Here is a 26,967-nt window from a genome sequence, read left to right as displayed (position 1 = left end):
TCAACTTAAAAGATAAATGTGTTAGGTCTTTTTCAGTTGCATCTTTTTTTTGGAGGGGGTGGTAAGAGTAGGCTACACGAGCCTGAAGTAATCATTGAGCTTCTTCTGTATAGGGAGACTAGCACTCTGGTAGACCTTCTAATGTTATTCCAGTGGGAACCAAGGGAAACAACATAATGTCTTTTTGTTGTCATATAAGCAAGAAGATTAATTTTATAAAATTAGTGCTATTTTCTAGAATTTCAGCTTGAGAAAATTCTTTTTGACTTGGTGTTATGTTTCTTTGGGTACCAAAATAGGTTAAGTAACTAGTAGCGTTTTAACCCTCAATTTGCAGTGAAAAAGATCAATTAATAAAAGCTTCTTTTGATAAGGAAACGCTGGTGGCATAGTGGTTAAAGAGTTCATCTTCTGACAAAAAGGTCAGCAGTTTGAATCCACCAGGCCCTCCTTGGAAACCCTATGGGGCAGTTTTACTCTGTCCTGTAGGGTCGCTATGAGTCAGAATTGACTCGACGGCAACGGAGGTTTTCGTTTTTTTGTTTTTTTGTTTTTTTGTTTTTTTTTTTGATAAATCCAGGCCAAAGTCAAGTACTGACAGAGAATAAACTATCAACCATCAGGTAAATTGTGTCATCTGTGCAGATGTTTCACCCCGGCTCTGGCTCAGTTATTTTGCTGGGATTGTAAAGCAGGAAAGCAAATATTTGTATCAGTTCCACTCCTAACTAGGTGGTCCTCCAAGTACTTCCCCATGCCTCATTTTCTTCTCTTTAAAATGAATATCATAATGAGATTGCTTTGTAAAATTGCTTTGAAGTCTTAGGAAGAAAAGCACTATGTCGTTAATCTAGGCATCAGTTTTGGCTCTGTGGCAGGTATAAAGGTAAAATTAAAAAAACTCACAGACCTTGGCCTCAAGAAACTGGTAAGAGACAGCAATCCAAGCATTCCTGAAAGCTTGAGTTAGGATACTGGCACCTGTTATATGCCAGGTACTGTGCTAGGCTCTGGGGGTACAGTGGGGTGCAGAAACAGACATGGCCCCTGCCCTTGTGGAGCGTATGGTGAGTAAATGGGTATAAGACCTATTACTGAAGTAGAATGGACTGGATTTAGTGTTAATATTAGATATAGGGAATAGGAGAAAAATTGGGAGTAGATAACTAAATTTCTAGATAAAGTTATATGAGCAGGAATTGGAAATGAGAACCAGAGTTTGAGAGAGGTTAGGATTAGTGGTAGATATTTAGGAATCATTAACCAATCCCAACAAAGAAATTTTAAAGTCATTCTTTACATGTAGAATAGATTATTTTCCTAACACAATTGGCAGGCTGAGATTATACTCATTTTCTTAACATTCTAGAGTCACATCTCCCAAATTGCTGTTTCTGGAGTATGGGTTGGGCTGTAGTTTTAGACTATGGGTAGAAAATGAGTAGAAGTGCTGATTAACCACAATAATAATGATGTTTATTAAGTTCTTAACTGTGAACCAGGTACTGTGCTAATAAACTTGTTATGTGGTTTATTTCTTATTTAATCTTTACAACCTCCCTCTAAAATAGGTACCATTACCATATTTTTTCTCAAATAGTGTGCCTACACAAATAATGTGCCCACAAATATAATGTACATAGCATGCCTAGAAAAATACGTGTGAGAGGGTTGCATGGTTGGCAAAAAAGTATAACATGCGTTATTTGTGTAAAAATGCGGTATTATCATCTCTGTATTTTAGAAGAAGACACTGAGGTTTAAAGAGCTAAGTAACTTTATCAAATGCTGCCCATAGGTCAGATAAGATGAGGATTGAGAGCTGGATTGGATTTTTAGCAACATGAAGATCATTTGTCACCTTGTGAGCAGTTTTGGTCCAATAGTAGAGACTAAACAGTGATATTGAATGATGTAGGAAGCGTGAAAAGAAGATGGAAAGAATACACAGAGTCACTGTACCAAAAAGAATTGGCCGATGTTCAGCCATTTCAAGAGGTAGCATATGATCAAGAACTGATGGTATGATGGAAGCAGTCCAAGCTGCATTGAAGGCACTGGTGAAAAACAAGGCTCTGGGAATTGACAGAATACCAACTGAGATGTTTCAACAAGTGGATGCAGCGCTGGAAGTGCTCACTCGTTTATGCCAAGAAATTTGGAAGACAGCTACCTGGCCAACTGACTGGAAGAGATCCGTATTTGTGCCCATTCCATCTTCTCTATGCTTTGAAGATGATGTTAGTAATAGTGTTATTTTGTCTTCTGGCTTATATTGTCAGTCTAATTATTTTTGTCTGTGGTGTTGAGCAGTTTCACTAAGAATTATCTAAGTGTGAATTTGTTTTTATTTATACTATTTAAGACTTGTACTTTTGTTTCAAATTCTTATGCTTTTTGTCATGTTAAACGTTTATAGTCTCTGATAGTTCTATTATCAGAAGTTATTGGGAGTCTTATCTTGCAGTTGTGATGACTTTTGTTTGTGTTAAAATTGACACTCTCTTCAGCAAGGTTTTAATCAGTCATTCGTATGTATGGCTTATTCAGAGAGGGTGTCACTCCTGAGAAGAGTCTGAGTTTGCTTCAGCCGGGTGCCCTAGGGTTGTCACCTGCTGGGAACCACTTTTTAGGTAGATGTCTTCGCTTAACGTAGTATAAGCTTGAATCCTAAATCATGTGAGGGCATGCCCTTGTTTACTGTTCTCAGAAGAGACTTTTGCCTCACCCGGCAAACACAGAACATAGGCCCAGATAGAGAAACTTGTTTTTTCCATGCAAAACCCAGACTGTTCTAGCTGCTTTCAGTTCTTTTTTTCAGACAGTTGCAAAACAATTTAATAAAACATTTCTACATTATGACTCTAATAACAGTGCTCCACAGATAGTTTTAGGTAGTTCAGGATTTAGAGATAACCAGAGTGGCATTTAATAATACATACTTCTTTTTTTCTTAACTCCCCATTTTCCTTTCCCCAATCTCTGGCAACCACTCATCTTTTGTTTTGATGGATTTGCCTAATCCAGATATTTTATATGAGTGAGATCATATGCTATTTGCCCTTTTGTGTCTAGTTTATTTCACTTAGCATAATGTTTTCAAGGTTCATCCATGTGGTGGCTTGTATCAGGACTTCATTGCTCTTCATGGCTGAATAATATCCCATTGTGTGTATATACCACATTTTGTTTATCCATTCACTTGTTGATGGGTAGTTGGGTTGTTTCCTCCTTTGGACTATTGTGAACAGTGCTGCAATGAATATTGGCATATAAGAGTCTGTTCAAGTTACTGCTTTCAGTTCTTTTGGGTATGTACCTAGGAGTGGAATTGCTGGGTCATAATGGTAATTGTATGTTTAACTTTTTGAAGAACCACCAAATTGTTTTGCACAGTGGCTGCACCATATTACATTGCTACCAGCAATGTGCTAGTGCTTCGATCTCTCTGCAGCCTCGCCTACCCTTGTTATTTTCCTTTTTTTTATAATAGCCATCCTAGTGGGTGTGAAGTGGTATCTCATTGTGACTTTGAATTGCATTTCTTTACTGACTAATGACCTTGAGCATCCTTTCATGTGTTTATTGGCCATTTATATATCTTCTTTGGAGAAATGTCTGTTTATGTTCTTTGTCCATTTTTAAATTGGATCATTTGTTTTCTTGTTGTTGAGTTTTAAGAGTTCTATATTAGACAAATAATTTCTTTTATAAGGATCAGCACAAAGCTGGTTCTTGTGAGGCGGAGGTTAAAGATGTCCCAAATGTTAACTTTTCCAAGCTGTTGTACCACTCCATCATCTCTAACACCAGCTACTCCCTCTCGCCTCAGTACTCTCCCTCCTGTCTTTGGGTTCCCTAATTTCCTGCAACATCTCACAAAACTCACGAACCATATATAGGAAATGGCTCACGTGGTTGTGGAGGCTGGCAAGTCCCAAATTTGTGGTTCAGGCATAGACTTCTCCCTGGCCGTCAGTCTCTGCCCAAAGGTACTCGGCTTTCTTGCACCATGGGCCAGGAGGCCCACTGTGCTGTTTCCTCCAGGTGTCTGCTGTGGGTATCTCCTTCTTTGGTGGTGGTGGGCTCTCCTCTTTGCTCTGGAATTGGCTCTCTTTTAAGGCAAAATTGACCAATCCCCTTGGTAGGCCACAATTACCCTATCACACAGTCACCTGGGTGGGAGTTAAACAAGACCATGGCTAGAAAGGCTACACGCAAAAGTAATTAATCCACCACATATATATATGCTGGATATTAAACCCATCTCTGATATATGGTTTCTAAATATTTTTTCCCATTCTGTAGATTGTCTTTTCACTTTCTTGATGATGTCCTTTAATGCTCAAAAATTTTTAATTTTGATGAAGTCCAGTTTATCTGTTTTTTCTCTTGTTGCTCTTCCTTTTGGTATCTTATCTCAGAATCCATTGTTAAAAAGAAGGACTAGAAGGGAAATTCCTCAGCATGATAAAGGGCATTAATGAAAAACCCACAGCTAACATCATACTCATTGGGGAAAGACTGAACATTTTTCCCTAATATCAGCAACAAGACAGGGATGCCAGCTTTCACCATTGCTATTCACCATTATATTCGAAGCCCTAGCCAGAGCAGTTAGGAAAGAAAAAGGAAACAAAAAGCATCCAGATGGAAAACAAAGTAGTAAAACTCTCTGTTTGCAGATAACATGATATTATATATAGAAAATCCCAAAGAATCCCTAAGAAGACTGCTAGAGCTAATAAGAGATCCCTAGGTAGTGCGGTTTGTGCTCGACTGCTCACCTAAAGATCGGCAATTCAAACCTACCCAGCGGTACTGTGCAAGATAGGCTTGGCAGTCTGCTTCCATTAAGATTACAGCCAAGAAAACCCCATGGAGCAGTTCTGCTCTGTAACACATGAGGCCATGAGTCAGGATCGACTTGAACGCCACCAGCAACAACAGCAGAGCTAATAAATTCAGCAAAATTGCAGCGTACAGGGTACAGTATCAGCACAGAGAAATCAGTTGTGTTTCTCTACAGCCGCAACAAACCATCTGATAAGGAATTAAGGAAACCATTCCTTTTGCAATAGCATCTAAACGAATGAAATACCAAGGAATAAATGTAACCAAGAAAGTGGAAGACCTTTACACGGAGAACAATAAAACACTGCTGAAAGAAATTAAGAGAGATCTAAGTAAATGGAAAGGTGTCCCAGAATGGTGTCAACAGTTACTCTGCTTGGCTGCTAACTGAAAGCTTGGAGGTTCGAGTTCACCCAGAGGCACCTCGGAAGGAGGTCCTGGTGATCTACTTCTGGAAAATCATCCACTGAAAACTCTTGGGAGTAGAGTGTTACTCTGATACACGTGCGGTCGCCATGAGTCAGAATTGACTCGACAGCAACAAAAGACTGGAACAGACATTCCACAAAAGAAGATATCCACATGGCCAGTAAGCGTATGAAAAGGTACTCAACGTCTGTAGACATTCAGGAAAGTCAAATTAAAGCCACAATGAGATGCCACTACATCCCCACCACAATGTCTGGAATAGAATAACTGAATTCTCATCCATTGTTGGTGAGGGAGTGAAAAGGAATCACCTCTTTGGAAAACTGACTGTATCTACTCAAGCTAATCTTACATATACTGTATGAGCAATTCCACTATGTACCCCAAAGAAATGAATGCTTATGTCTACCATGAACATAATTCTTATATTCACAGCAGCTTTAATAATAGCCTCAAACTGGGGGGAAAAAAAAAAAAGAGACGTCCATCAGTAGTAGAATAAATTGTAATATTGGTAGCCCCTGACTTACAACTTGTTTGAGTTATGACTAACTGCATTTACAACCGTCATCTTTTTTTTTTTTTTGGACATCTTATCATTAGTAATATGTACTACATACAGTGTTGTTCAATGTTATGATTTACTGTTCAAAACAGTGCTGTATAGCAGAGGAAAGAAGTTTTGAAGAAGAAAGAAACAATGGGGAAGAGAAAGGAGAAATGGTCAAAAAAATTTTACAGTCAAAGGATTATTTGAAGTTTTTTCTAAACTAAATCAGGGGCTTCAGTTGCTTGAAAACGTGGACCCAAACGCTGATCACTTTGCTAAAGTCGGTAGGCAAATTCAAGAAGCACTGAGATGTTACCATGAAATATATGAAGAAAAAAAAAAAGAAAAGGAGCATACAGACAACCCTCACTAATTTTCTGACTAGAAACGCCATCCCCATTCCCAGGGATAATCTTTCTCAAGTGGAGTTACTCCCGAAACTGACAAAATGCTGACATCGTCGAACTCTTCATCACTGGAATAAATGTTTATGATTTGTGTATTTTTTATGTATGTATTAAAATCAGTAAGTTTCTGTGTAATGTTTCCAACCCCTAAAGACAAATAAAGATCGGATTTATAAAGATACTGATAATAAAAGGCAATAATATTGAAAACTAAAAAAAAAAAAAGTATTTGATTTACGTCAGAACCAATTTACAACGGAGTCATCAGAACAGAGTCCTGTTTTAAGTCGGGAATGAACTGTATATAAATTGTAATATATCCTACTATTGGTGGACTTTTTTCTCCGCCGTCAGTTGGGGGCTGATTCGATGACAGCTAATAACAGCAATATATTTATGCAATAGAATACCACATAACAATGAAAAAAAAAAACTAATGCTACATGCAGTAACATGGATGAATTTCACAGGTCTTGTGGAAGGAAATCAGATACAGAAGAGTATGTACTATAAGATCCCATTTATATGAAACTTCCTTCCCCTTCAGGGATGAACATTGTCCTGAATTTGGGATTTGCCATTCATATTTTTCTTTATACTTTTTCTATTATGTTTATATCCCCAAACAACATCCTGTTGACTTCCACTTGAAATTATATTGTATGTAGTCTTTGAACTTCCTTTTTCAGTCAACACTATGGACCTGAAGTTCATCAGTGTTAGTGCAGATAGTTGTAATTCGTGTTCACTTTTGTATAGTATTCCATTATGTGAATAGATCATAATTTGTGTTTTTGATAATAGTAGCGCTAGTGGCGCAGTGGTTAAGCGCTTAGCTGCTAGCCGAAAGGTTGGTGGTTCGAACCCACCAGCCGTTCCATAGGAGAAAGATGTGGCAGTCTGCTTCCATAAAGATTACAGCCTAGGAAATCCTACGGGGCCGTTCTACTGTGTCCTACATGGTCACTATGAGTTGGAATCAACTTGACAGCAGTGGGTTTTATTCTGATAAAGGACATTGGGTTGTTTACAGATGTTTTCTGTCGCATACAGTGCTGATGAAAACATTTACATGTCATACTGATAGTTATTCAAATAGTGAATAATGAATAAGGAAGACAGAAGAAGAATTGATACCTTTGAATTATGGACATGTTATCAGGAGGGATCAGTTCCTGGAGAAGGACATCATGCTTGGTAAAGTAGAGGGTCAGTGAAAAAGAGGAAGACCCTCAACGAGATGGATTGACACAGTGGCTGCAACAATGGGCTCAAACAGCAACGACTGTGAGGATGGCATAGGACTGAGCAGTGTTTCGTTCGGTTGTGTATACAGTAGCTGTGAGTTGGAACCGACTTCTTGTTAGCTGCCGTTGAGTCGGTTCCGACTCACAGCGACCCTGGGTACTACAGAATGAAACACTGCCTGGTCCTGTGCCATGCTCACAATTGTTGTTATGCTTGAGCCCATTGCTGCAGCCACTGTGTCAATCCATCTCGTCAAGGGTCTTCCTCTTTTTCACTGACTCTCTACCAAGCATGATGTCCTTCTCCAGGGACTGATTCCTCCTGACAGCACATCCAAAGTATTTAAGGCATAGTCTCACCATCCTTGCTTCTAAGGAGCATTGTAATTGTACTTCTTCCAAGACACATTTGTTCATTCTTTGGCAGGCCATGGTATATTGCATATTCTTCTGCCAACACCACAGCTCCAAGGCGTCAATTCTTCTTCAGTCTTTCTTATTCATTGTCCAGCTTTCACATGCATATGATGTGATTGAAAATATCATGGCTTGGGTCAGGCGTGCCTTAGTCTTCAAGGTGACGTCTTTGCTTTTCAACACTTTAAAGAGATCTTTAATATTTAATATAGTTTAAAAAGAAGAAATATCGGATTGGGAGGAAATCAGATTTATTTGCAAGTGATAGAATAAGGTATAATTCTTCCCATCCCTATGGGGAAATTCCCTTAAATAGGAGTACTGACTACAGTGTAGACATTCTTGTGTTTTACCTGTGGATCTAGCCTGTTATTTCCTATAGTTGAAATGCCGTAAGGTAGTACAGTGTCGGAGCCCTGGTGGCATAGTGGTTGAGAGCTCAGCTGCTAACCAAAAAGGTCAGTAGTTCAAATCCACCAGCTGTTCCTTGGAAACACTATGGGGCAGTTCTACTCTGTCCTATAGGGTCACTATTAGTCGGGACTGACTCTCCGGCACCGAACAACAAAAACAACAACAACGGTACAGTGTCAGTCTGTATTTGACTGTTGGGGCAGAGGTTGATGGTGCTGTGTGCTATCATACACCCTGCTAAAGTCTGTTTTTAAGGAGAGACCAGCAAAAGAAGCCTTGAGACTTATTTTTTTTTTACACAGAAAGCTGTCACTGAGTCCTTAAATTGAAGCATGACATTGTGCAGTGATGCGCTCATGGACAAAGAAGTTCAGAACAGAATTAAAGATGTCCTCTGGGAAGTTGACAGTGTCTGCTACAAATGTACTATCAAACTGCAGTGAGATGGAACTGAAGACTTACAAGGCACGGGCACACCCCCTTTGAGACGTGGGACTTGCCACAAACGACGCATCTGGCTTCTGAGAAGTTTCCCTCATAGGATTTGTGAGCCCGTCTGAATATTGAGTGGCAAGACAAGGTCATCATCAGCAAACACTTGGAACACAGCCTCTGTGAGCTTTGGAATAATTCTTCCCACAACACGGCTCTGCTGAGCTGGATGTGTGTGCAAAATGGACTACAGCAGGCTTGCTAAGCAACTGTTAAAGTGCAAGCTGGGGTAGGGAAAAGCACAAGCTGAGCAGACAGAAGAAACGCCTCCAGGATTCACTGAAATGCGCCCCTGAGCAATGAGGCTGCCAGCAGCCTGCCGTGCAGCTGTAAGGAATGGGCTGGTTGTTCTGCAAGGGCTCTGGCTGCCTGTGAGTCTTAAAAAGCAGGACCATAAACAGTGACAGACTATTTAAATAACAGGCACAGCTGCTTACAAAACTTGACATGTGTTACGTGTGGACGAGATTGCTGGTCTCATTTTATTATCTTTGGCCATAGCTATGGATCTGATACAGGAAAGACATGTATATGTACACAAATACATATGTTACATTTTTATGCAAATAACATGCGTGTTATACATTTTCTGCCAACCATGCAGCCTCGCCCCCTGTGCGTTAATTTCGTAAGTGTGCCGTGTGTGTTATATTTAGAAAATACATTAAAAGTTCTGCTCTACTACTTTCCACATTTTCACCAAAACAAAAATCTAAGTAAAAAAGTTAGCAGTCGCGTTAAAATACTGCAGGTAGAGCGATGTAACGGTTTTAGTTTTTTATTCTTTACCCTACCCACTGCTGTCGAATCGATTCCGACTCATAGCGACCCCATAGAGTTGCCTGGGCTGTAAATCTCTATGGAAGCACATTGCCACATCTTTCTCCCGAGGAGCCACGTTGGTTTTGAACTGCCGACCTTTTGGTTAGCAGTCGATCACTTTAACCGCTGTACCATGAGAGCTCCTTTAATTCTTTACCAGTCTCATCATATTTTTGTTTTGTTTTATTGACAGAATTCTTAAAAGACTAATAGTGCACTAGAACCAATACCTTTAAATTTCAAAATACTTTTTAGTCTGCTTACTATGTACCATTTTCTAGTTGCTTTCCTGTGGGTTTCGTTCACAAGATTGCTTATTCATTTCATGTCTTCCTAGGGCCTGCCACAGTCATACTGTGTACCTAACTCCTAATGGGTGTTCAGTAAATAATTGTTTAATTGGACTGAACTCCAAAGATTGAGATGTCAGTGTATGGTGACCTCATAGATAGGCACATGGTTTTCACCAGCCTGTCTTATCCTTAGCAATTTCATGTAGGGGCCCATTTCCAGCAATCTGAACATGTATTTGCACCATGTTAACAACTTTTTACTTTTTTTGCCCGAAGTTTACAGTCTTCCTGGCTTCTCATGTCTTGCTGGATTAATTGAGTTACATACATGTGTCAGCTTTTGTGATATGAGGAAGAGAGATTCCATGATGAGCCTAGGTAAATTAAAAGCATGAGGCTGGAAAAGGGATAATAATTGATATAGTATATGGATGAATAAAGAATACATGTATGGGATCTGAAGGGCTACAATGAAGGCACAGCTGTAGAGAGAGAAAAGGTAGGCAAAGAGGCAGAGACAGTTCAAGGAAGAAGAACTAAGATTAGACAAAGTGATAGAGTATTCCTCTAATCCACAAAAAGAGAAAAATACTGTGCTGAGAAACCTCTAAACTTCACTGCTTAAAGGAGATGTGTTTTACATTACATGAAACAAAATATGCCTCTTTGTGTGCTTGGTTGCGTTTATTTATACACAGGTAGTCTCCAACTTAACAACGGGGCTCTGTTCTTATGACTCTGTTGTAAGTCAGTTCTGATGTAAGTTGAATACCTCTTTTTTTTTTTTTTTTAGTGTTCATTATTATTGCCTTTTATTATTAGTATCTTTATAAATCCAATCTTTGTCTTTGAGAGTTGCTATGAGAATGATAACATCAACACATTACACGCTGCAACACTGTATGTAGTACATATTACTAACAATAAGATGTCCAAAAAAAACCAGACGATCATAAGTGCAGTTCATCATAACTTGAATATGTACTAAGTTGGGGACTACCTGTATATGTTGAATGAAACCTGTGAGAGCCAGAACTCAATGGGACTGCTGTGTTTTTCTGGGTCTTGCAAGTTTTCCGCCTTTGACGGGGTACAGTCTCACCACTTTTCTATCGCTACTCTGTTAGTAGAAAATATTTGAGCTTTCCTTCTGTGACAGGTTTCCACCTTCCACGGGTTCCAGCTTTTGCAGGTTTTACTGTATATATGTGTGTGTGTGTGTGTATTCTTAATTCAGATTTGTGGACCTGTAAAATTTGAATGAGCGTGTGATTTTTGACATCCTCAAAACATGAATAATATTTTTACACATAAATGACTTTGTATATATGAGAAAATTTCATGGTTAAGCATTGCTATTTATACTTTGATGAATGAAATATTGGAATTTTTAACTAGGACTTCGAACCGGTTCTTCCCGGTTCAGTCATGGCTGAGGAAGTGAAACTGTAACAGACCTGAATTTTTAAAATTTCGGTGATCAGGAACCATAACTGGAAAAAATTACAAGTCTAACCCTTGCTAGAAACCTAATCTGCCTCTTAGAAAACAAGGGGAGCATATGCATTGCATAGCAACCAACTCTCTTGCCCATAGAATTTTGAGTAGAGTCAGAAACAGTGGTGCCTTGCTCAAAGATGGCAGCTGTCTTAGTTATCTCTAGTGCTGCTATAGTAGAAATACCACAGGTGGATCGTATCTAGTGCTGCTATAATAGAAATACCACAGATGGACGGCTTTAACAAAAAGAAATTTATTCTCTCACAGTCTAGGAGGCTAGAAGTCCAAATTCAGGGCTCTAGCTCCAGGGGAAGGCTTTCTCTTTCTACCGGTTCTGGGGGAAGGTCCTTATCATCAATCTTTCTCTGGTCTAGGAGCTTCTCAGCACAGGGAGCCTGGGTCCAAAGGACGCACTCCGTTCCCAGCACTTCTTTCTTCATGCTATGAAGTCCCTCTCCTCTCTGCTCCCTTCTCTCTCTCTTACATCTCAAAAGAGATTGACTTGCCTCTAACCCTGCCTCATTAACATCACAGAGGAGGTTAGGATTGACAACACATAGGATAATCACAACAGATGACAAAATGGTGGACAACCATGGGAATCATAGCCTAGCCAAGTTGACACACAACCTTAATGATCACAGGGGCCGACTGTGCCCCTTTAAATGTGTGTCACTCTCCACAGTCCTGCAATCCAATCTCACACATCAGGCTCCCGAAAGGGCTCACCACGCCTCTTCCGAGTCTCCCATCTAGAGCTTCAACTCGTGATTTTTCCCATTCTGGTTATGGTACTAAATCACCCAAGTTTTAAAAATTCCGACCTGTTCTAGTTTTGCTTCATTGACCTGACTGAACCGGTTCAAACTGATTCAAAGCCCTGTCTCTAATACAGAATCAGAGAAAAATTTTGGATGTAAAAAATAAATTGATAAATTGCAGATAGACGTATTTTGAATTCCTGTACTTTCAGCTTTGCATACTTTTTTTTTAAAGTTACTTTTTCTTAGTTTAGGACAGTGGTGAATAAAGTAATTGATTTTCCATTGCATTACTAAGATTGTTAGATAGGGATGGTCTGTATTGCCCTCTATTGGTAATTAGTAGCAACATTTGACAAAATTGGTGCTACATAGGCCATTTACATGTACTTAATAATTGTATCTATTGGTATATTTTATTTTTTCTTATTGTACTTTAGATTAAGGTTTACAGAGCAAAATTAGTTTCTTGTTAAACAGTTAATACACATACTGTTTTATGACGTTGGTTGCCAACCCCATGACATGTTAGCACTCTCCCCTTCTTGACGTTGGGTTCCCCATTACCAGCTTTCCTGTCCCCTCCTGTCTTCTTGTCCTTGCCTCTGGGCTGGTGTGCCCATTGAGTCTCATATACATGGTTGAGGTATGTGTATTATTGTTTGTTTTATGGGCCTGTCTAATCTTTGGCTGAAGCGTGAACCTCAGGAGTGACTTCCATACTGAGTTAAAAGGGTGTCTGTGGGCCATACTCTCAGGGTTTCTCCAGTCTCTGTCAGACCTGTGAGTCTGGTCTTTTTTTTTTTTGTGAGTTAGAATTTTGTTCTGCATTTATCTCCAGCTGTGTCTGAGACCCTCTATTATGATCTCTGTCAGAGCAGTTGGTTGTGGTAGCCAGGCACCATCTAGTTGTGCCGGACTCAGTCTGGTAGAGGCTGTAGTAGTTGTGTTCCATTAGTCTTTTGGACTAATCTTCCCCTTGTGTTTTTGGTTTTCTTCATTCTCCTGTGCTCCAGACAGAGTGGGACCAATGGAGTATCTTAGATGGCTGCTCACAAGCCTTTGAGACCCCAGACGCTACTCACCAAAGTAGGATGTAGAACATTTTCTTTATAAACTATGTTATGCCGTTTGAGCTAGATGTCTCCCGAAACCATGGTCCCCAGCCCTCAGCCCAGTAATTCAGTCCCTCAGGGAGTTTGGATGTGTTATATGAAGCTTCCATGACCTTGCTTTGGTCAAGCTGTGCTGGCTTCCCCAGTATTGTGTACTGTCTTATCAATTGGTATATTTTAAAGAAAAGAACTTATAAAAGTTGACCTAGTGGTTGTGGCTGTAAATTATCAAAAGGGAGAAAAAATGAGATTTTGAGCTTCTTGATTTAATATCTTTATTGAATAAGGTAGTATTGAAGTATCTTTGCCTTTGATTAATTTTTATTCATATTAATTTTTCTTTTGTCAGAGCTCCACCCCAGATAAGGCGTCTCAGTCGAGAAGTAAGACCTCTGAGGAAAGAAATGCCTGGAGTAGGAGCCCGGGGACCTGTAGGCCGAGCACATCCTACATCCAGGAGTGAAAAGCCCTCTGCGAGTAAGGACAAGGATTATAGAGCCCGAGGGAGAGATGACAAGGCAAGACTATTTCTTTGTAACTCATTCACTTGAAACCTATGTCTTTTGGTGGGCATTATGATTTTTGTTGGCTTTTCAGTGTACCCTGGTTTTGACATGAAGAGTAGAAAAAATAGGTCTTTTCATTTTGAAGGCCATGCTGCAATGCAGATAATCTCAGAAGTATATTAAAAAATGCACACACACACACACAATCTTTAGTAAAATAGATTCTTTGTAGCAATATTTAATAAGAAGTCAGAAAACTTTGGAAAAAATATTTTAGCAAGTATTCTGTATTAAAATGAACAACAAATGAAAAAATAATTGTAGGAGAAAGACAAGGAAATAGATGTATATATTCACAGAATAAGTCGATAGATATGATTTACTGCTGTTAAAAATAAAAAAAAAAATATCCTTGGTTTATTTGTAGATTTTAGAGTAGAACAAGTTTTTTTTTTTTTTTCCTTTTTGAGAAAATTTCCCTTGACCAGGGTTCATTGTGCACTTTTACTTATCTGGGAAATTGAACGTTGAATAGACAGTAGTGTTGAGTGATAATTTTCTACTGCCCTTAAACTGGAGTTTAGGAAAATGGGTTGGAGATAATCTTACAGAGTAAGGAGCTAGCCAGAATGACATGATACATGTCTTAGCCTTAATTTTAGTAATAAGAGAAAGATAAGTTTTTAGCGATAGTGTTTGCCATTTCCATTGTGATGTCATAAAGGAATGATGATGCTACTAAATTGCTGCAGAGAAGTTTTATTTTGTGTAGTTGGGATTCACGATCTGTCATCACCTTCCTGCCGTGATACGTATAATGAAGATATAACCTATTTAAATTTCCCGAGTATTTCTATTCATGAGATACGTTCAAAGATGTATTCTACCTCTCTGCCTCACTAAAACCAAAAAAAAAAAAACCATTGCCATCGAGTTGATTCTGACTCCCAGTGACCCTAGAGGACAGAGTAGAACTGCCCCGTAGGGTTTCCAAGGAGTGGCTCGTGGATTCAAACTGCTGATCTTTTGGTTAGCAGCTGTATCACTTAACCACTATGCCACTGCCTCACTGGGACGCTGAAAATGAATTAGGAAATAACCAGTTTTATCTTATCAATTCTAAATATCCCCAAGGTCTAGGAAGCTGGTCTGTTTAGTGTCCTTATTTACCACTTGAAATTACAAGTAGTAGAAATATTCAGATATAGTATAAAATTGTAAAGGATAACCATTTGTTAAGTTATAGCTTCATTATAAGTATCATGGCATGAAGATAACTGATTCTGAATCCCTAATTAGGAAAATAAGTTAATGTACTAATTGTTGTACCCCGGTGGCTTGGATGTTGGTATTATGCTGGAAACTATGCCACCCAGTATTATAAATACCAGCAGGGTCACCCATGGTGGACAGGTTTCAGTGGATCTTCCAGACTAAGACAGACTAGAAAGAGAGGCCTGGTGATCTACTTCTGAAAATTAGCCATTGAAAACCGTATGGATAGCAACAGAACATTGTCCAATGTATTACTGGAAGATGAGCCCTTCAGATTGGAAGGCACTCAAAATATAACTGGAGAAGAGCAGCCTCCTCACAGGAAAGTTGACCTTAATGACACTAATGGAGTAAAGTCTTTGGGACTTTCATTTGCTGATGTGGCATGTCTCAAAATGAAAATTAACAGCTGCATGCATCCATTAGTTGTCAGAATGTGGAATGTACAATGTCTGAATCAAAGATAATTGGAAGTTGTCAAAATGAAATGTAGCTCTTGAGGATCAATATTCTAGGCATTAGTGAGCCCAAATGAACTGATACTGGCCACTTTGAATCCAGCAATTATGTGGTCTACTATTCTGGGAACAACAAATTGAAGAGAAACAGGGTTGCATTAATCCTTAAAGAGAATACTTCAAGATCTATCCCAGAGTACAACATGATCAGTGATAGGTTAATATCCATACACCTGCAAGGAAGACCAGTTAATACAACAATTTAAACACCAACCACAATTTCCAAAGATGAAGAAATTAAAGATTTTTACCACCTACAGTAGTCTGAAATTGATTGAACTTGCCATCAAGATGCATTGATAATTACTGGTGACTGGAATGTGAAAATTGGAAACAAAGAAGAAGGATCAGTAGTTAGAAAATATGGCTGTGGTGACAGAAACGATGCTGGAGATCATATTTATAAAATTCTGCAAGACCAACAACTTAGTCATCGGAAATACTTTTTTTTCCCAACAACGCAGTGGACGACTACAAACAGTGACCTTGCTGTGTGGTTTACATAGGAATCAAATTGACTACATCTGTGGAAAGAGATGATGGATCAGCTGAGACAAAGCCAGAGGCCAGCTGTGGAACAGACCATCAGCTGCTCGTGTGCAAGTTCAGGTTGAAGCTGAAGAAAATCAAACCAAGTCCATGAAATCTAAGATACAACCTTGAATACATCCCATCTGAATTTAGAGACCATCTCAAGAATAGATTGGACACACTGAACATTAACGATTGAAGACCAGAAGAGTTATGGGAAGACATCAAGGAATCATACGTGAAGAAAGTGAAAGGTAGCTAAAAAGACAGGAAGTAAGGAAAATACTAAAATGGGTTTCAGGTGAGACTCTGAAACTTTCTTTTAAGTGCAAGGTAGCTAAAATGAACAAAAGAAACGAAGTAAAAGAGCTGAACATAAGATTTCAAGGACATCTCAAGAAGACAAGGTGAAGTATTATAATGAAATGTGCAAAGACCTGGAGATAAAAAACCAAAAGGGAAGAACACAATCGGCATTTCTCAAGCTGAAAGAACTGAAGAGAAAATTCAAGCCTCAAGCTGCAATACTGAAGGATTCTATGGGCAAGTAATTGAATGACACAGGAAACATCAAAAGAAGATGAAAGAAATTCACAGTCACTGTACCAAAGAGAATTGATCAACATTCAGTCATTTCAGGATAGCTTATGATTAAGAACTACTGGTACTGCAGGAAGACGTTCAAGCTGTACTGAAGACATTGGCAAAAAACAAGGTTCCACGAGTTGACAGAATACCAATTGAGATGCTTCAACAAATAGATGCAATGCTAGAAGCACTTACTAGTCTATGTCAAAAAATTTGGAAGACAGCTACCTGGCCAACGGACTGGAAGAGATCCATATTCATGCCTGTCATGGGTTAAATTGTATCCCTGAAAAATATGTGTATCAGTTTGGCTGGACCATGATTCCCAGCATTGTGTGATTGTCCACCATTTTGTCATCTGATGTGATTTTCCTATGTGTTATGGATCCTACCTCTGTGATGTTAATGAGGTGGGATCGGCGGCAGTTATGTTGATGAGGTAGGACCAACCTACAGGATTGGATTGTGTCTTGAGCTAGTCTCTTTGGAGATATAAAAAAGAGAAGCAAGCAGAGAGACAAGGGGACCTCATACCACCAAGAAAGCAGCACAGGGAGCAGAGTGTGTCCTTTGGGCCCAGGTTTCCTGGGTGGAGAAGCTCCCAGACCAAAGGAAGATTGATGACAAGGACCTTCCGCCAGAGCTGACAGAGAAAGCCTTCTGCTGGAGCTGACGCTCTGAATTTGGACTTCTAGCCTCCTAGATTCTGAGAAATAAACTTTTTGTTAAAGCCATCTACTTGTGGTATTTCTGTTACAGCAGCACTAGATGACTAAGACAGTGCCCATTTCAAAGAAAGATGATCCAACGGAATTTCTCAAACAATATCATTAATATCACATGCTAGTAAAATTTTGCTGACGATAATTGAAAAACAGTTGCAGCCATACATTAACAGGGAACTACCAGAAGTTCAGGCTGAATTCAGAAGAGGACATGGAGCGAGGGATATCATTGCTGATGTCAGCTAGATCTTGGCTGAAAGCAGAGAATACCAGAATGACATTTACTTGTGTTTTATCGACTGTGTGAAGGCATTCAAGTGTGTGGATCATAACAAATTATGGATAACCTTGCAAAGAATGGGAATTCTGAACACTTATCTGTGCTCATGCGGAACCTGTACGTGGATTGAGAAGCAGTTGTTTGAACAGAACAAAGGATGCTATGTGATTCAGAACTGGAAAAGGTATGTGGTAGGGTTATATTCTTTCACCTTACTTATTTAATCTGTATGCCGAATAATCCTGAGAAGCCAGATGACATGAGGAAGAACCGGCATCAGGATTGGAGGAAGGCTCATTAACAACCTGTGATATGCAGATGACATAACCTTGCTTACAGAAATGAAAATGAAGATGAATTGAAGTGCTTACTGATAAAGGTCAAAGACTACAGCACCTGAACGTGAAGAAAACGAAACTCCTTGCAGCTGGACCAGCAAACGATGTTATGATAAATGGAGAAGAAATTGGAGTTGTTAATGATTTGATTCTACTTGGATCAACCGACAGTCAATGCCCATGGAAGCAGCAGTCAAGAAATCAAACGATGTGTTGCTTTTGGCAAATCTGCGTAAGACCTCTTTAAAATTTTAAAAAGCAAAGGTGTCAGTTTGTGGATTAAAGTGCTCCTGACCCAATCCATGGTCTTGTCAGTCACCTCATATCATATGAAAGCTGGGCAGTGAAAAGGGAGGACAGAAAGGGAATTCATGCATTTGAATTGTGATGTTGGTGAAGAATGTTGAATATACCGTGTGTCTTAGTCATCTAGTGCTGCTATAACAGAAATACCACAAGTGGATGGCTTTAACAAAGAGAAGTTTATTTTCTCGCAGTCTAGTAGGCTAGAAGTCTGAATACAGGGCACCAGCTCCAGGGAAAGGCTTTCTCTCTCTGTTGGCTCTGGAGGAAGGTCCTTCTCATCAGTCTTCCGTTGGTCTGGGAGCATCTCAGCGCAGGAACCTCAGGTCCAAAGGACGTGCACTGTTCCCGGCTCTGTTTTCTTGGTGGTATGAGGTCCTCATATCTCTCTGCTCGCTTCTTTCTTTTATCTCTTGTAAGATAAAAGGTGGTGCAGGGCACACCCCAGGGTAACTCTGTTTACATTGGATCAGGAATGTGCCTTTAGTAAGGGCATTACAATCCCACCCTAATCCTCTTTAACATAAAATTACAATCACAAAACGGAGGGCAACCACACAATACTGGGAATCATGGCCCAGCCAAATCAATACACACATTTTTGGGGGGACCTAATTCAATCCATGACACCGTGGAATGCTAGAAGAATGAACAAATCAGTCTTAGAAGAAATAAAACCAGAATGTTCTTTAGAAGCAAGGGTGGCAAGACTTAGGCTTGCTTGTTTTGGACACATCAGGACAGACCAATCACTAGAAAAGGACCTCGGGTTAGTAAAGAAAAGGGTCAGCAAACATGAGAGAAACACTCAATGAGATGGATTGACCCATAGCCAAAACAATGGACTCAAACATCAGTGATCATGGCCATACAACATTTCATTATCCATAAGATTGCCATGAGGCAGAGCTGACTTGACAGCCTGCAACAGCAGCAGCTGTGGCATAAAATAGTGATTCTACTTCAGATCCTTTTTGGAATTAGGGAGGAGTGCAAATCAGTAGGATTTTTTCCTACTGATCGAATTGAACTGATTCTCCCCCATTATCAAAAGCCGCATAAATGGATAATTAAAAAACTATATCTGAAGTATCATCTATGCTTTTTTCTCTGCTCTTCATTTCTGTGCAGCTAACCTTTCTTTGTTTGCATTTTAGAGTTAAGTGGGGACTGAATTCCAACTCTTATTCTGCTAGTAACTTTTCGGTAAACTTTCGAAACAGAGAAACTTTCATTCTTTACCTTTATTGCACATAACATAAGAAAAGAACTTTCATTATGGTTTATTAGATGCTTCTTTGCTAGGCACCGTTCAAAGTGATTTAGTCAGTAGTTCATGAAACAATCCCATGAAGTAGGTAGTCTTATTATCCCCATTTTACAGATGAAGAAACTGAGGCATAAAGAGCTAAAGTACCTTTCCCAAGGTCATAGAGTAACACACGGAGCCTGGGATTGCTTCAGTTTTGCAGTCATAGATCTTGTTTTGTTTATTTTAGGATATTTCATATTATGTAGTATGCCTGCTGAACTGGATTAGGAGTCTGCATTAGATCTGAAAATAGGGTCCCAGAGCAATTAAATAAATGCTGATTTTTAAATATGATTCTTCAATAAAGAACAAAACATTCAGGCAGTGTTTGTTCAATGTCAGATTTTTCTGGAGATTATAAATTACCTTGCATTCAAAAAGTTTCCAAATAATTTTCTAAAATCTTACTTATTCTTTCATTGACATGTAAAATACTTAGAATGTCATTGAAAAGTAAGCCCTTTATTAAAAAAATATACAGTTATTTGAAAATAAAAGATACGTTCTCTGAGTCACTGTGGAAGCAAAAAGGACTACAGTTAAACAAAAAAACTCATGGAAACTTCATTAGAATTTGAAAGGTGTACTTGGCTCAGCTCTGATGATTGTAGCATTCGGGTATTCATTAGAGTACTAAAAACCTAAAAAACCAAAGTCCTTTCTGTCAAGTTGATTCCGACTCATAGAATCCCTAAAACTCACTGAAGGCTGTGATGGAGTTTGAGGAAGCTAATTTGAGTACTGGAAGGGTCCTCAGAAATATTGTCCCCAGTGGGGTTGTTTTTTTAAATCAGTTTTGAGTGTTGCAAACAGCTTAAAAAAAAATGAAGTAGAATAGACTAGAAAACTCAGAGTGCGTTGCCCATAGTTAGGATAGTATTATTCTGAGGAAAAAAAAGTTAAATATAAATATATTAAAACTTTGTTGTATAAACATATAGATAGATACATGTATATATGTTTATGTATACTAGGTCATGATCCAAAATGTATTTATTGCTTTGTGTCATGTCAAAATTTTAAAAGCCACTTCTGTGCTCCAGCCACTTAACTTTAGAGAAAAAAAAAAAAAACGAGGGCAAGAGAAGTTACGTACCTTGCTCAAGGTCCCAAATATCTTTGGATTGTTAGTTTAGAGTGGATCACTGTATGATGAAACAATTAATAATAATAGCAGTAGCAGCAGATGTTACTCCTCATTGAGCACACTTTCCCTATACCAGGCCCTTTTTGAAGCTTTTTGCATATATTGTTTTACATAATCCCTGCTCACCCATGGGAACACAGTCCTGCATTTTTACAGTTTTACATATGAAGAGATTGAGGCACCAAAGTAAGTGATGGAGCTAGGATTTGAACCTTAACTCTAAAACTTTTGGTTTTAATCTTTATGCTATAAAACCAACCCGTTGCTGTGGAATCGATTCCATCTCATAGCAACCCTATAGGACAGAGTAGAACTGCCCCCTAGGGTTTCCAAGGAGTGGCTGGTGGATTCGAACTGCCAGCCTTTTAGTTAGCAGCCACGCTCTTAATCACTGCTCCACCAGGACTTCTGTTCTTTATGCTGTGCAGACTCTTATTTGAAAATGCTTATTATCTTGTTTTAATGTATCATGAATGCCTCTTTCCTGTAAGAGTACCAGTTCAGTTTCTGAAAGTTATTACATCTTTTTTTTTTTTTTATTGCTAATAGGCTTCAGGTGCTTAAAGTGCTGTTTTTCAGTAAGTAACAAATCACTTTATGTAGATGTTCAGGCCTTACCTCCCCTACCTCCCACTGAGATCCACAGGGTCATTCATAAAGCCAGTTCAGACCCCATTTATTTAACACACTTTTATTAAGTGTATACTTTGTGCCAGTCATACTTCTCGGTGGTAGAAATTCAAACGTTAATAAAATGTGGCTCCTGCCCTGGAGTTGATTATTGTCTCATTGGTGAGAGGAAGTCAGATAAATAAACTAACCTTTGCAGCTGTATTTGGCAGTCTTATTTGAATGTCGTTATGAGTCAGAATCAACTCGACAGCAACGGGTTTGGTTTTTTGATTTGGTTTAGAGTGCACTTTGGAAAATTTTGTTTATTATTATTTTGCTATTTAAACTTAGAGTCAGTATAGAAATAGATATAGAAATAATAAATACTTTTTTATTTAAAAAGAACAGTCTAAAAATTAAATATTAGGTGGGAAAATGCGATTGTGTTAAAACCAAAAGTAAGTTTAATTCATAAAACTCTTCATTCCCGTATATTTTTAAAATGAAGACTTTATTGTTGATTAACTTAGTGGAACGAGGCATATTTCAATTATGACCCATAATTGAAGAAGTATATCCTTTAAATACAATTCAGATTAAAGTAGGGTAAATTATGTTTATAGAAAGTATTTTTAAAATTATTAAACTTAAAAGACTTAGTTTCATTGAATGCTGTAGCAAATGGCCATATATGAATACTTCCCTTCTGCTAGGTGACTAAGTCTAGGGATGTCTGCTATGGGGAGTTGTTGGAAACTAGATTGAAGTATCTTTTCAAGCTCTGTTGATTGGTGATTATACAAAGGAACCATAATTTTTTCAAAAGAGGTTTTATTGCAGAAAAATGTACAAATTATAAGGGTACAATTTGATGAATGATGATCATAGAACCAGTGATAGGCTAGTAAATTCTTAATGTATATAGTCACACACACACACACATACACATTTTCAAAGAACTGGTTATACAGATACATACAAACATTTATTATGAATTTTACTGATATAAAGGATATGTAGCACACAATTTACAAATAATAATATAGTGCACTGTGGTAAACTTCATAGAGCTAATGGACTCTCACAGAAAGCTTTTGCTGATTGTTACTACACTCTTGTATCTGTAGCCAACCTGTGGTTGCAACTGATGGATGAATGTAGTGCTGATGAATGTTGGTTCTTATTTTTGTTTTCATTAATAAGTAAGATGAACATGAAACAACAAAAACATACATTGGAAATTTGCTGGTTCATCAATAAATTGAGCAACTTCTTTGATGAATTACATGGTAGTTTTCAAATACCAGATAAATGGAAGTATTTTTCTAAGGTATTTCCTAAGATATTTTTGTACTATTTACAATGTAAAAACTGCAGAAATGATGTGTTAGACAGTCAACAAAACAATACATCAAGCTCTGACTTGTAGCATTTTTTAAATTTCTATGGTGTAAATACTTCCAGTATGGCATATGTCAAGGTACCAACACTGTGTCAGTGAACTCAGGTTGAGATGAGATCAGTAGTAGCTTATCAATAGTGTCTCCACCATGCAGATACAATAGACTTCCAGCACTGCATCCATTTGTTGAAACATCTCAATTGGCATTCCATTAATTTCCTGGACCAATTCTTTTCGGTACAGTGACTCTGTGTATTCCTTCTATCTTCTTTTGATGCTTCCTGCATCGTTCAGTATTTTGCCCATGTTGTTATGTGCTGTCAAGTTGAGTCCAACTCACTGCAACCTATAAGACTGAGTAGAGCTGCCCTATAGGGTTTCCAAGGAGCAGCTGGTGGATTTGAACCGCTGACCTTTTGGTTAGCAGTCAAGCTCTTAACCACTACACCACCAGGGCTCTGTTTTGCCCATAGAATCTTTCAGTATTGTAACTCAAGGCTTGAATTTTTTCTTCAGTTCTTTCAACTTGAGAAATGCTAAGCATGTTCTTCCCTTTTGGTTTTCTAACTCTAGGTCTTTGCGCATTTCGTTATAATACTTTACTTTGTCTTTTCAACCTGTGCTTTGAATCTTCTGTTCAGCTCTCTTACTTCATTGTGTCTTCCTTTGTCTTTAGCTATGTGCAAGAGCAAGTTTCAGTGTCTCTTTTGACATCCATTTTGGTCTTGTCTTTCTTTCCTGTCTTTTTAATGACCTCTTGCCTTCTTCACGTTAATGTCCTTGATGTCATCCCACAACTTGTTTGCTCTTCAGTTATTAGTGTTCATTGTGTCAAATCTGTTCTTGAGATGGTCTTTATATTCAGGTGGGATATACTCAAGGTCGTACTTTGGCTCTTGTGGATTTGTTTTAACGTTCTTCAGCTTCAGCTTGAACTTGCATATGAGCAATTGATGATCTGTTCTGCAGTCGGCCCCTGGCCTCATTCTGACTGATGATGTTGAGTTTCTCCATCATCTGTTTCCACAGATGTAGTTGATTTGATTGCTGTGTATTCTATCTGGCAAGGTCCACGTATATAGTCACTGTTTATGTTGTTGAAAAAAGGTAATGCGATGAAGAAGTAGTTGGTCTTGCAAAATTCTATCACGTGGTCTCCAACATCGTTTCTATCACCAAGGCCATATTTCCTAACTACTGATCCTTCTTCTTTGTTTCTAACTTTCACGTTCCAATCACCAGTAGTTATCAATGCATCTTGATTGCATGTTTGATCAATTTCAGACTGCAGAAGTTGGTAAAAATCTTCAATTTCTTCATCTTTGGCATTAGTGGTTATTGCATAAATTTGAATAGTAGTTGTATTAACTGGTCTTCCTTGTAGGCTTATGGATATTATACTATCACTGATAGCTAAACTGTAGTAGATAACACCAAATAGCTTTCCATAGTGGTTTTACCAATCTATTTTCTCCTATCTGCAGAGTATGAGAGTTCCAGTTGTTCCACATCCTCACGAACACTTGATATTGTCAGTCTTTTTAATGTTAATCTTCTAGTGGGTATAATTGTATCCTAATATGATTTTTACCAGCATATTTACTGTGTATTGTGTATTAATCTGATAATTTATGAAGTTGAAAACCCTTCAATATGTTTATTTGGCCATTTCTGTATCAATGAGTTGTTTAAGAAATATTTTGTTTTGTCCTTTGGATTCTAAATCACTCCACAAATTATTTCTCTGATGACAGCCAATTTATAGTTGTTGTTTTTTTACATGATTGTGTTAGATTATAGCAGTTTCTATATCTAAATAAGTGTTTGACTGAGTTTGTGATTTCAAATTGCTCAGCAGTTTGTGGAAGTTTTTGTATCCGGTTTTTACCCACTGTTGATTTTTTTTCTTGTGCAAGTGTCAGCTTAATCTTTGAGAGGGATGAACTCTTAGATGCGTGTCCATTTATTTTAACCTCTTCTTTAGTAGGCTTGTAAAACTGTCTTTCTTAGACTGGACAGTTTTATTGTATTTTAACCTCATCCAATGAATATTCTTTAGCTTCTTGATTTTAGAACATATTTATATGTATCTCCTGAATGAATAATGCTAAACTTTCCACTTTCATAGCTATCATAATAGGAGTTCATGAACTCTGTTTAAATACCATTTTTCTTATACAGGAAGATTAAATTTGGAGTCTTAGTAGCCGTATTTAAATTTTTTTCTTCTCCTTTCTCAGAATCTACTACTCATCCTTACCATTCTTTATATTATAGACAGTGTAAGAAAGAACATGAGAGAAAATTTTAAATGATGTATGTTCCCCTCCAGCTCCATTTTCTTGGTCTTCTTTGCAAACAAGAAGTCTTGAGGTAGTCATCTGTACTCACTGTTTTCAGTTCCTTTCCTCCCATTCTCTCTTGAACCCCCCCTAAAAACCCATTGCCATCGAGTCGATTTCGACTCATAGCGACCCTACAGGACAGGGTAGAACTGCCCTGTAGGGTTTCCAGGGAGCGGCCGATGGATTTGAACTGCCGACCTTTTGGTTAGCAGCCAAGCTCTTAACCACTGCGCAACCAGGGCTCCAAATCAGGCCTTAACCTCACCATTCCTCCAACCATCAGGGAGCTCCTCATTGATAAACACAGTGGTTGTTTCTCTCTTCACAGCATTGGACATATTTGGTTTCTACCCTCCCTTGAAACACATTCTCACTTGGCTCCCAGGATATAGTGCTCTTATGGCCTTTCTCTTTATACCTTCTCAGGTGTTTTTACTCGTTTTGTCTTATCTGCCCAACCTCTGAGCAGTCCTCAGACCTCTTGTCTTCTCTGTCTTCACTCATGCGCTTAGTGATCTCCTCTTAACTCACAGCTTTTGCAACAGCTTCCATGTTTATATCTCTGTTCCAGTCTGCTCCCCTGCACTCAGTGTCTTTGGTACTTCTCCACACGGATGTCTAATAGACGTTTCAGACTTTGTTGTCAAAAACAGACTTCTGCTTGTATTCTCTAAACCTGCTCCTCCTCTAGCCTTCTCCATCTCAGTAGACATCCGCTTCATCTTTTCAGATGTACAGCCAAAAACTTAGGACGATTTCTTACTTTTCCTTTTGCTTTACATCCATCCTCAAATCCTAATGGCTCAATTTTCAGAATTTAATGTGGAATCTGGCTATTTCTCACCACCTCCAGAACCACCCTGATCCAGGCAGCTTTCATCTCTTGCTTACATTGTTACAAGAGCCTACTAACTGTTCCCCCTGCTTCTGCCCTTCCCCACCCCTGGTCTGTTGCTAACCAAAACCACTGGTTGATTGTGCCTCATGCGACCCCATGTGTGTCAGAGCACAACTGTGCTCCACAGGGTTTTCAGTGGCTGATTTTTTGGAAGTAGATCACCAGGCCTTTCTTCCAAGGCACCTCCGGTTAGACTCATACCTCCAACCTCTCTGTTAGCAGCCAAGCATGTTAACCATCCAGAGATTCTGTTTGCAACACAGAATATTCCTATTAAACATAGGTCAGATTATTTCTCTCCTCTGCTCAAAACCTTCTAGTGGCTTCCCATCTTAGAGTAAAAGCTAAAGTCCTTTGAATGGTGTACAAGGCCCTACATGATCTGGCCGCCATTACCTCTTGGACCTCGTCTGCTAGTTTTCTTTCCCTCATCTCATTCCTTTCTCACTTTATTGATGTCCTTGTTGTTCCCTGGCACATGCCAAGCACACTCCCATTTTGAGGCATTTGCACTTGCTGTTCCATCCCTAATGTTTGATTTACTGTATGTTTTACTTACTTATCTATTGTTTGTCCCTCCTAACTTGAATATATGCCTCATGAGAGCAGTGATTTCTGTCTATTTGATTCATTCCTCTATCCCCAGTGCCTATCATAGTGCCTGGCACATAGCAAGTGCTCCATAAATGTTGTTGCAAGAACAAACGTATGGGTAAGTATGCAGAATGCTGTGGATTCATTCTTTTCAACTTAAATATATTTTATATTTACACTGCGGCGCAGAGCATGACACTGAAATTAATAGGCACTATTTTGCATTTTGGAGCCCTGGTGGTGCCGTGGTTAAGCATTCAGCTGCTGACCAAGAGGTTGGCATTTCAAATCT

General features: G+C 38.7%; 1 protein-coding gene across 2 annotated transcripts in view; it reads left to right on the top strand.

Annotated features, from left to right (window-relative positions):
- Positions 1 to 26,967, top strand: part of KATNAL1 (katanin catalytic subunit A1 like 1) — a 78,618-nt gene that overhangs the window by 5,978 nt on the left and 45,673 nt on the right. For both annotated transcript variants that reach the window (XM_004384155.3, XM_023738509.1), the window contains exon 3: positions 13,651 to 13,819. In XM_004384155.3, the coding sequence (XP_004384212.1) occupies positions 13,651 to 13,819 (169 nt within the window). The remainder of the gene's footprint in view (positions 1 to 13,650; positions 13,820 to 26,967) is intronic.

The sequence above is a fragment of the Trichechus manatus genome, unplaced genomic scaffold, assembly GCF_000243295.1.
Source record: "Trichechus manatus latirostris isolate Lorelei unplaced genomic scaffold, TriManLat1.0 scaffold00118, whole genome shotgun sequence".
Lineage (NCBI taxonomy): Eukaryota > Metazoa > Chordata > Mammalia > Sirenia > Trichechidae > Trichechus > Trichechus manatus.
This window is presented reverse-complemented; position numbering and strand designations above follow the sequence as displayed.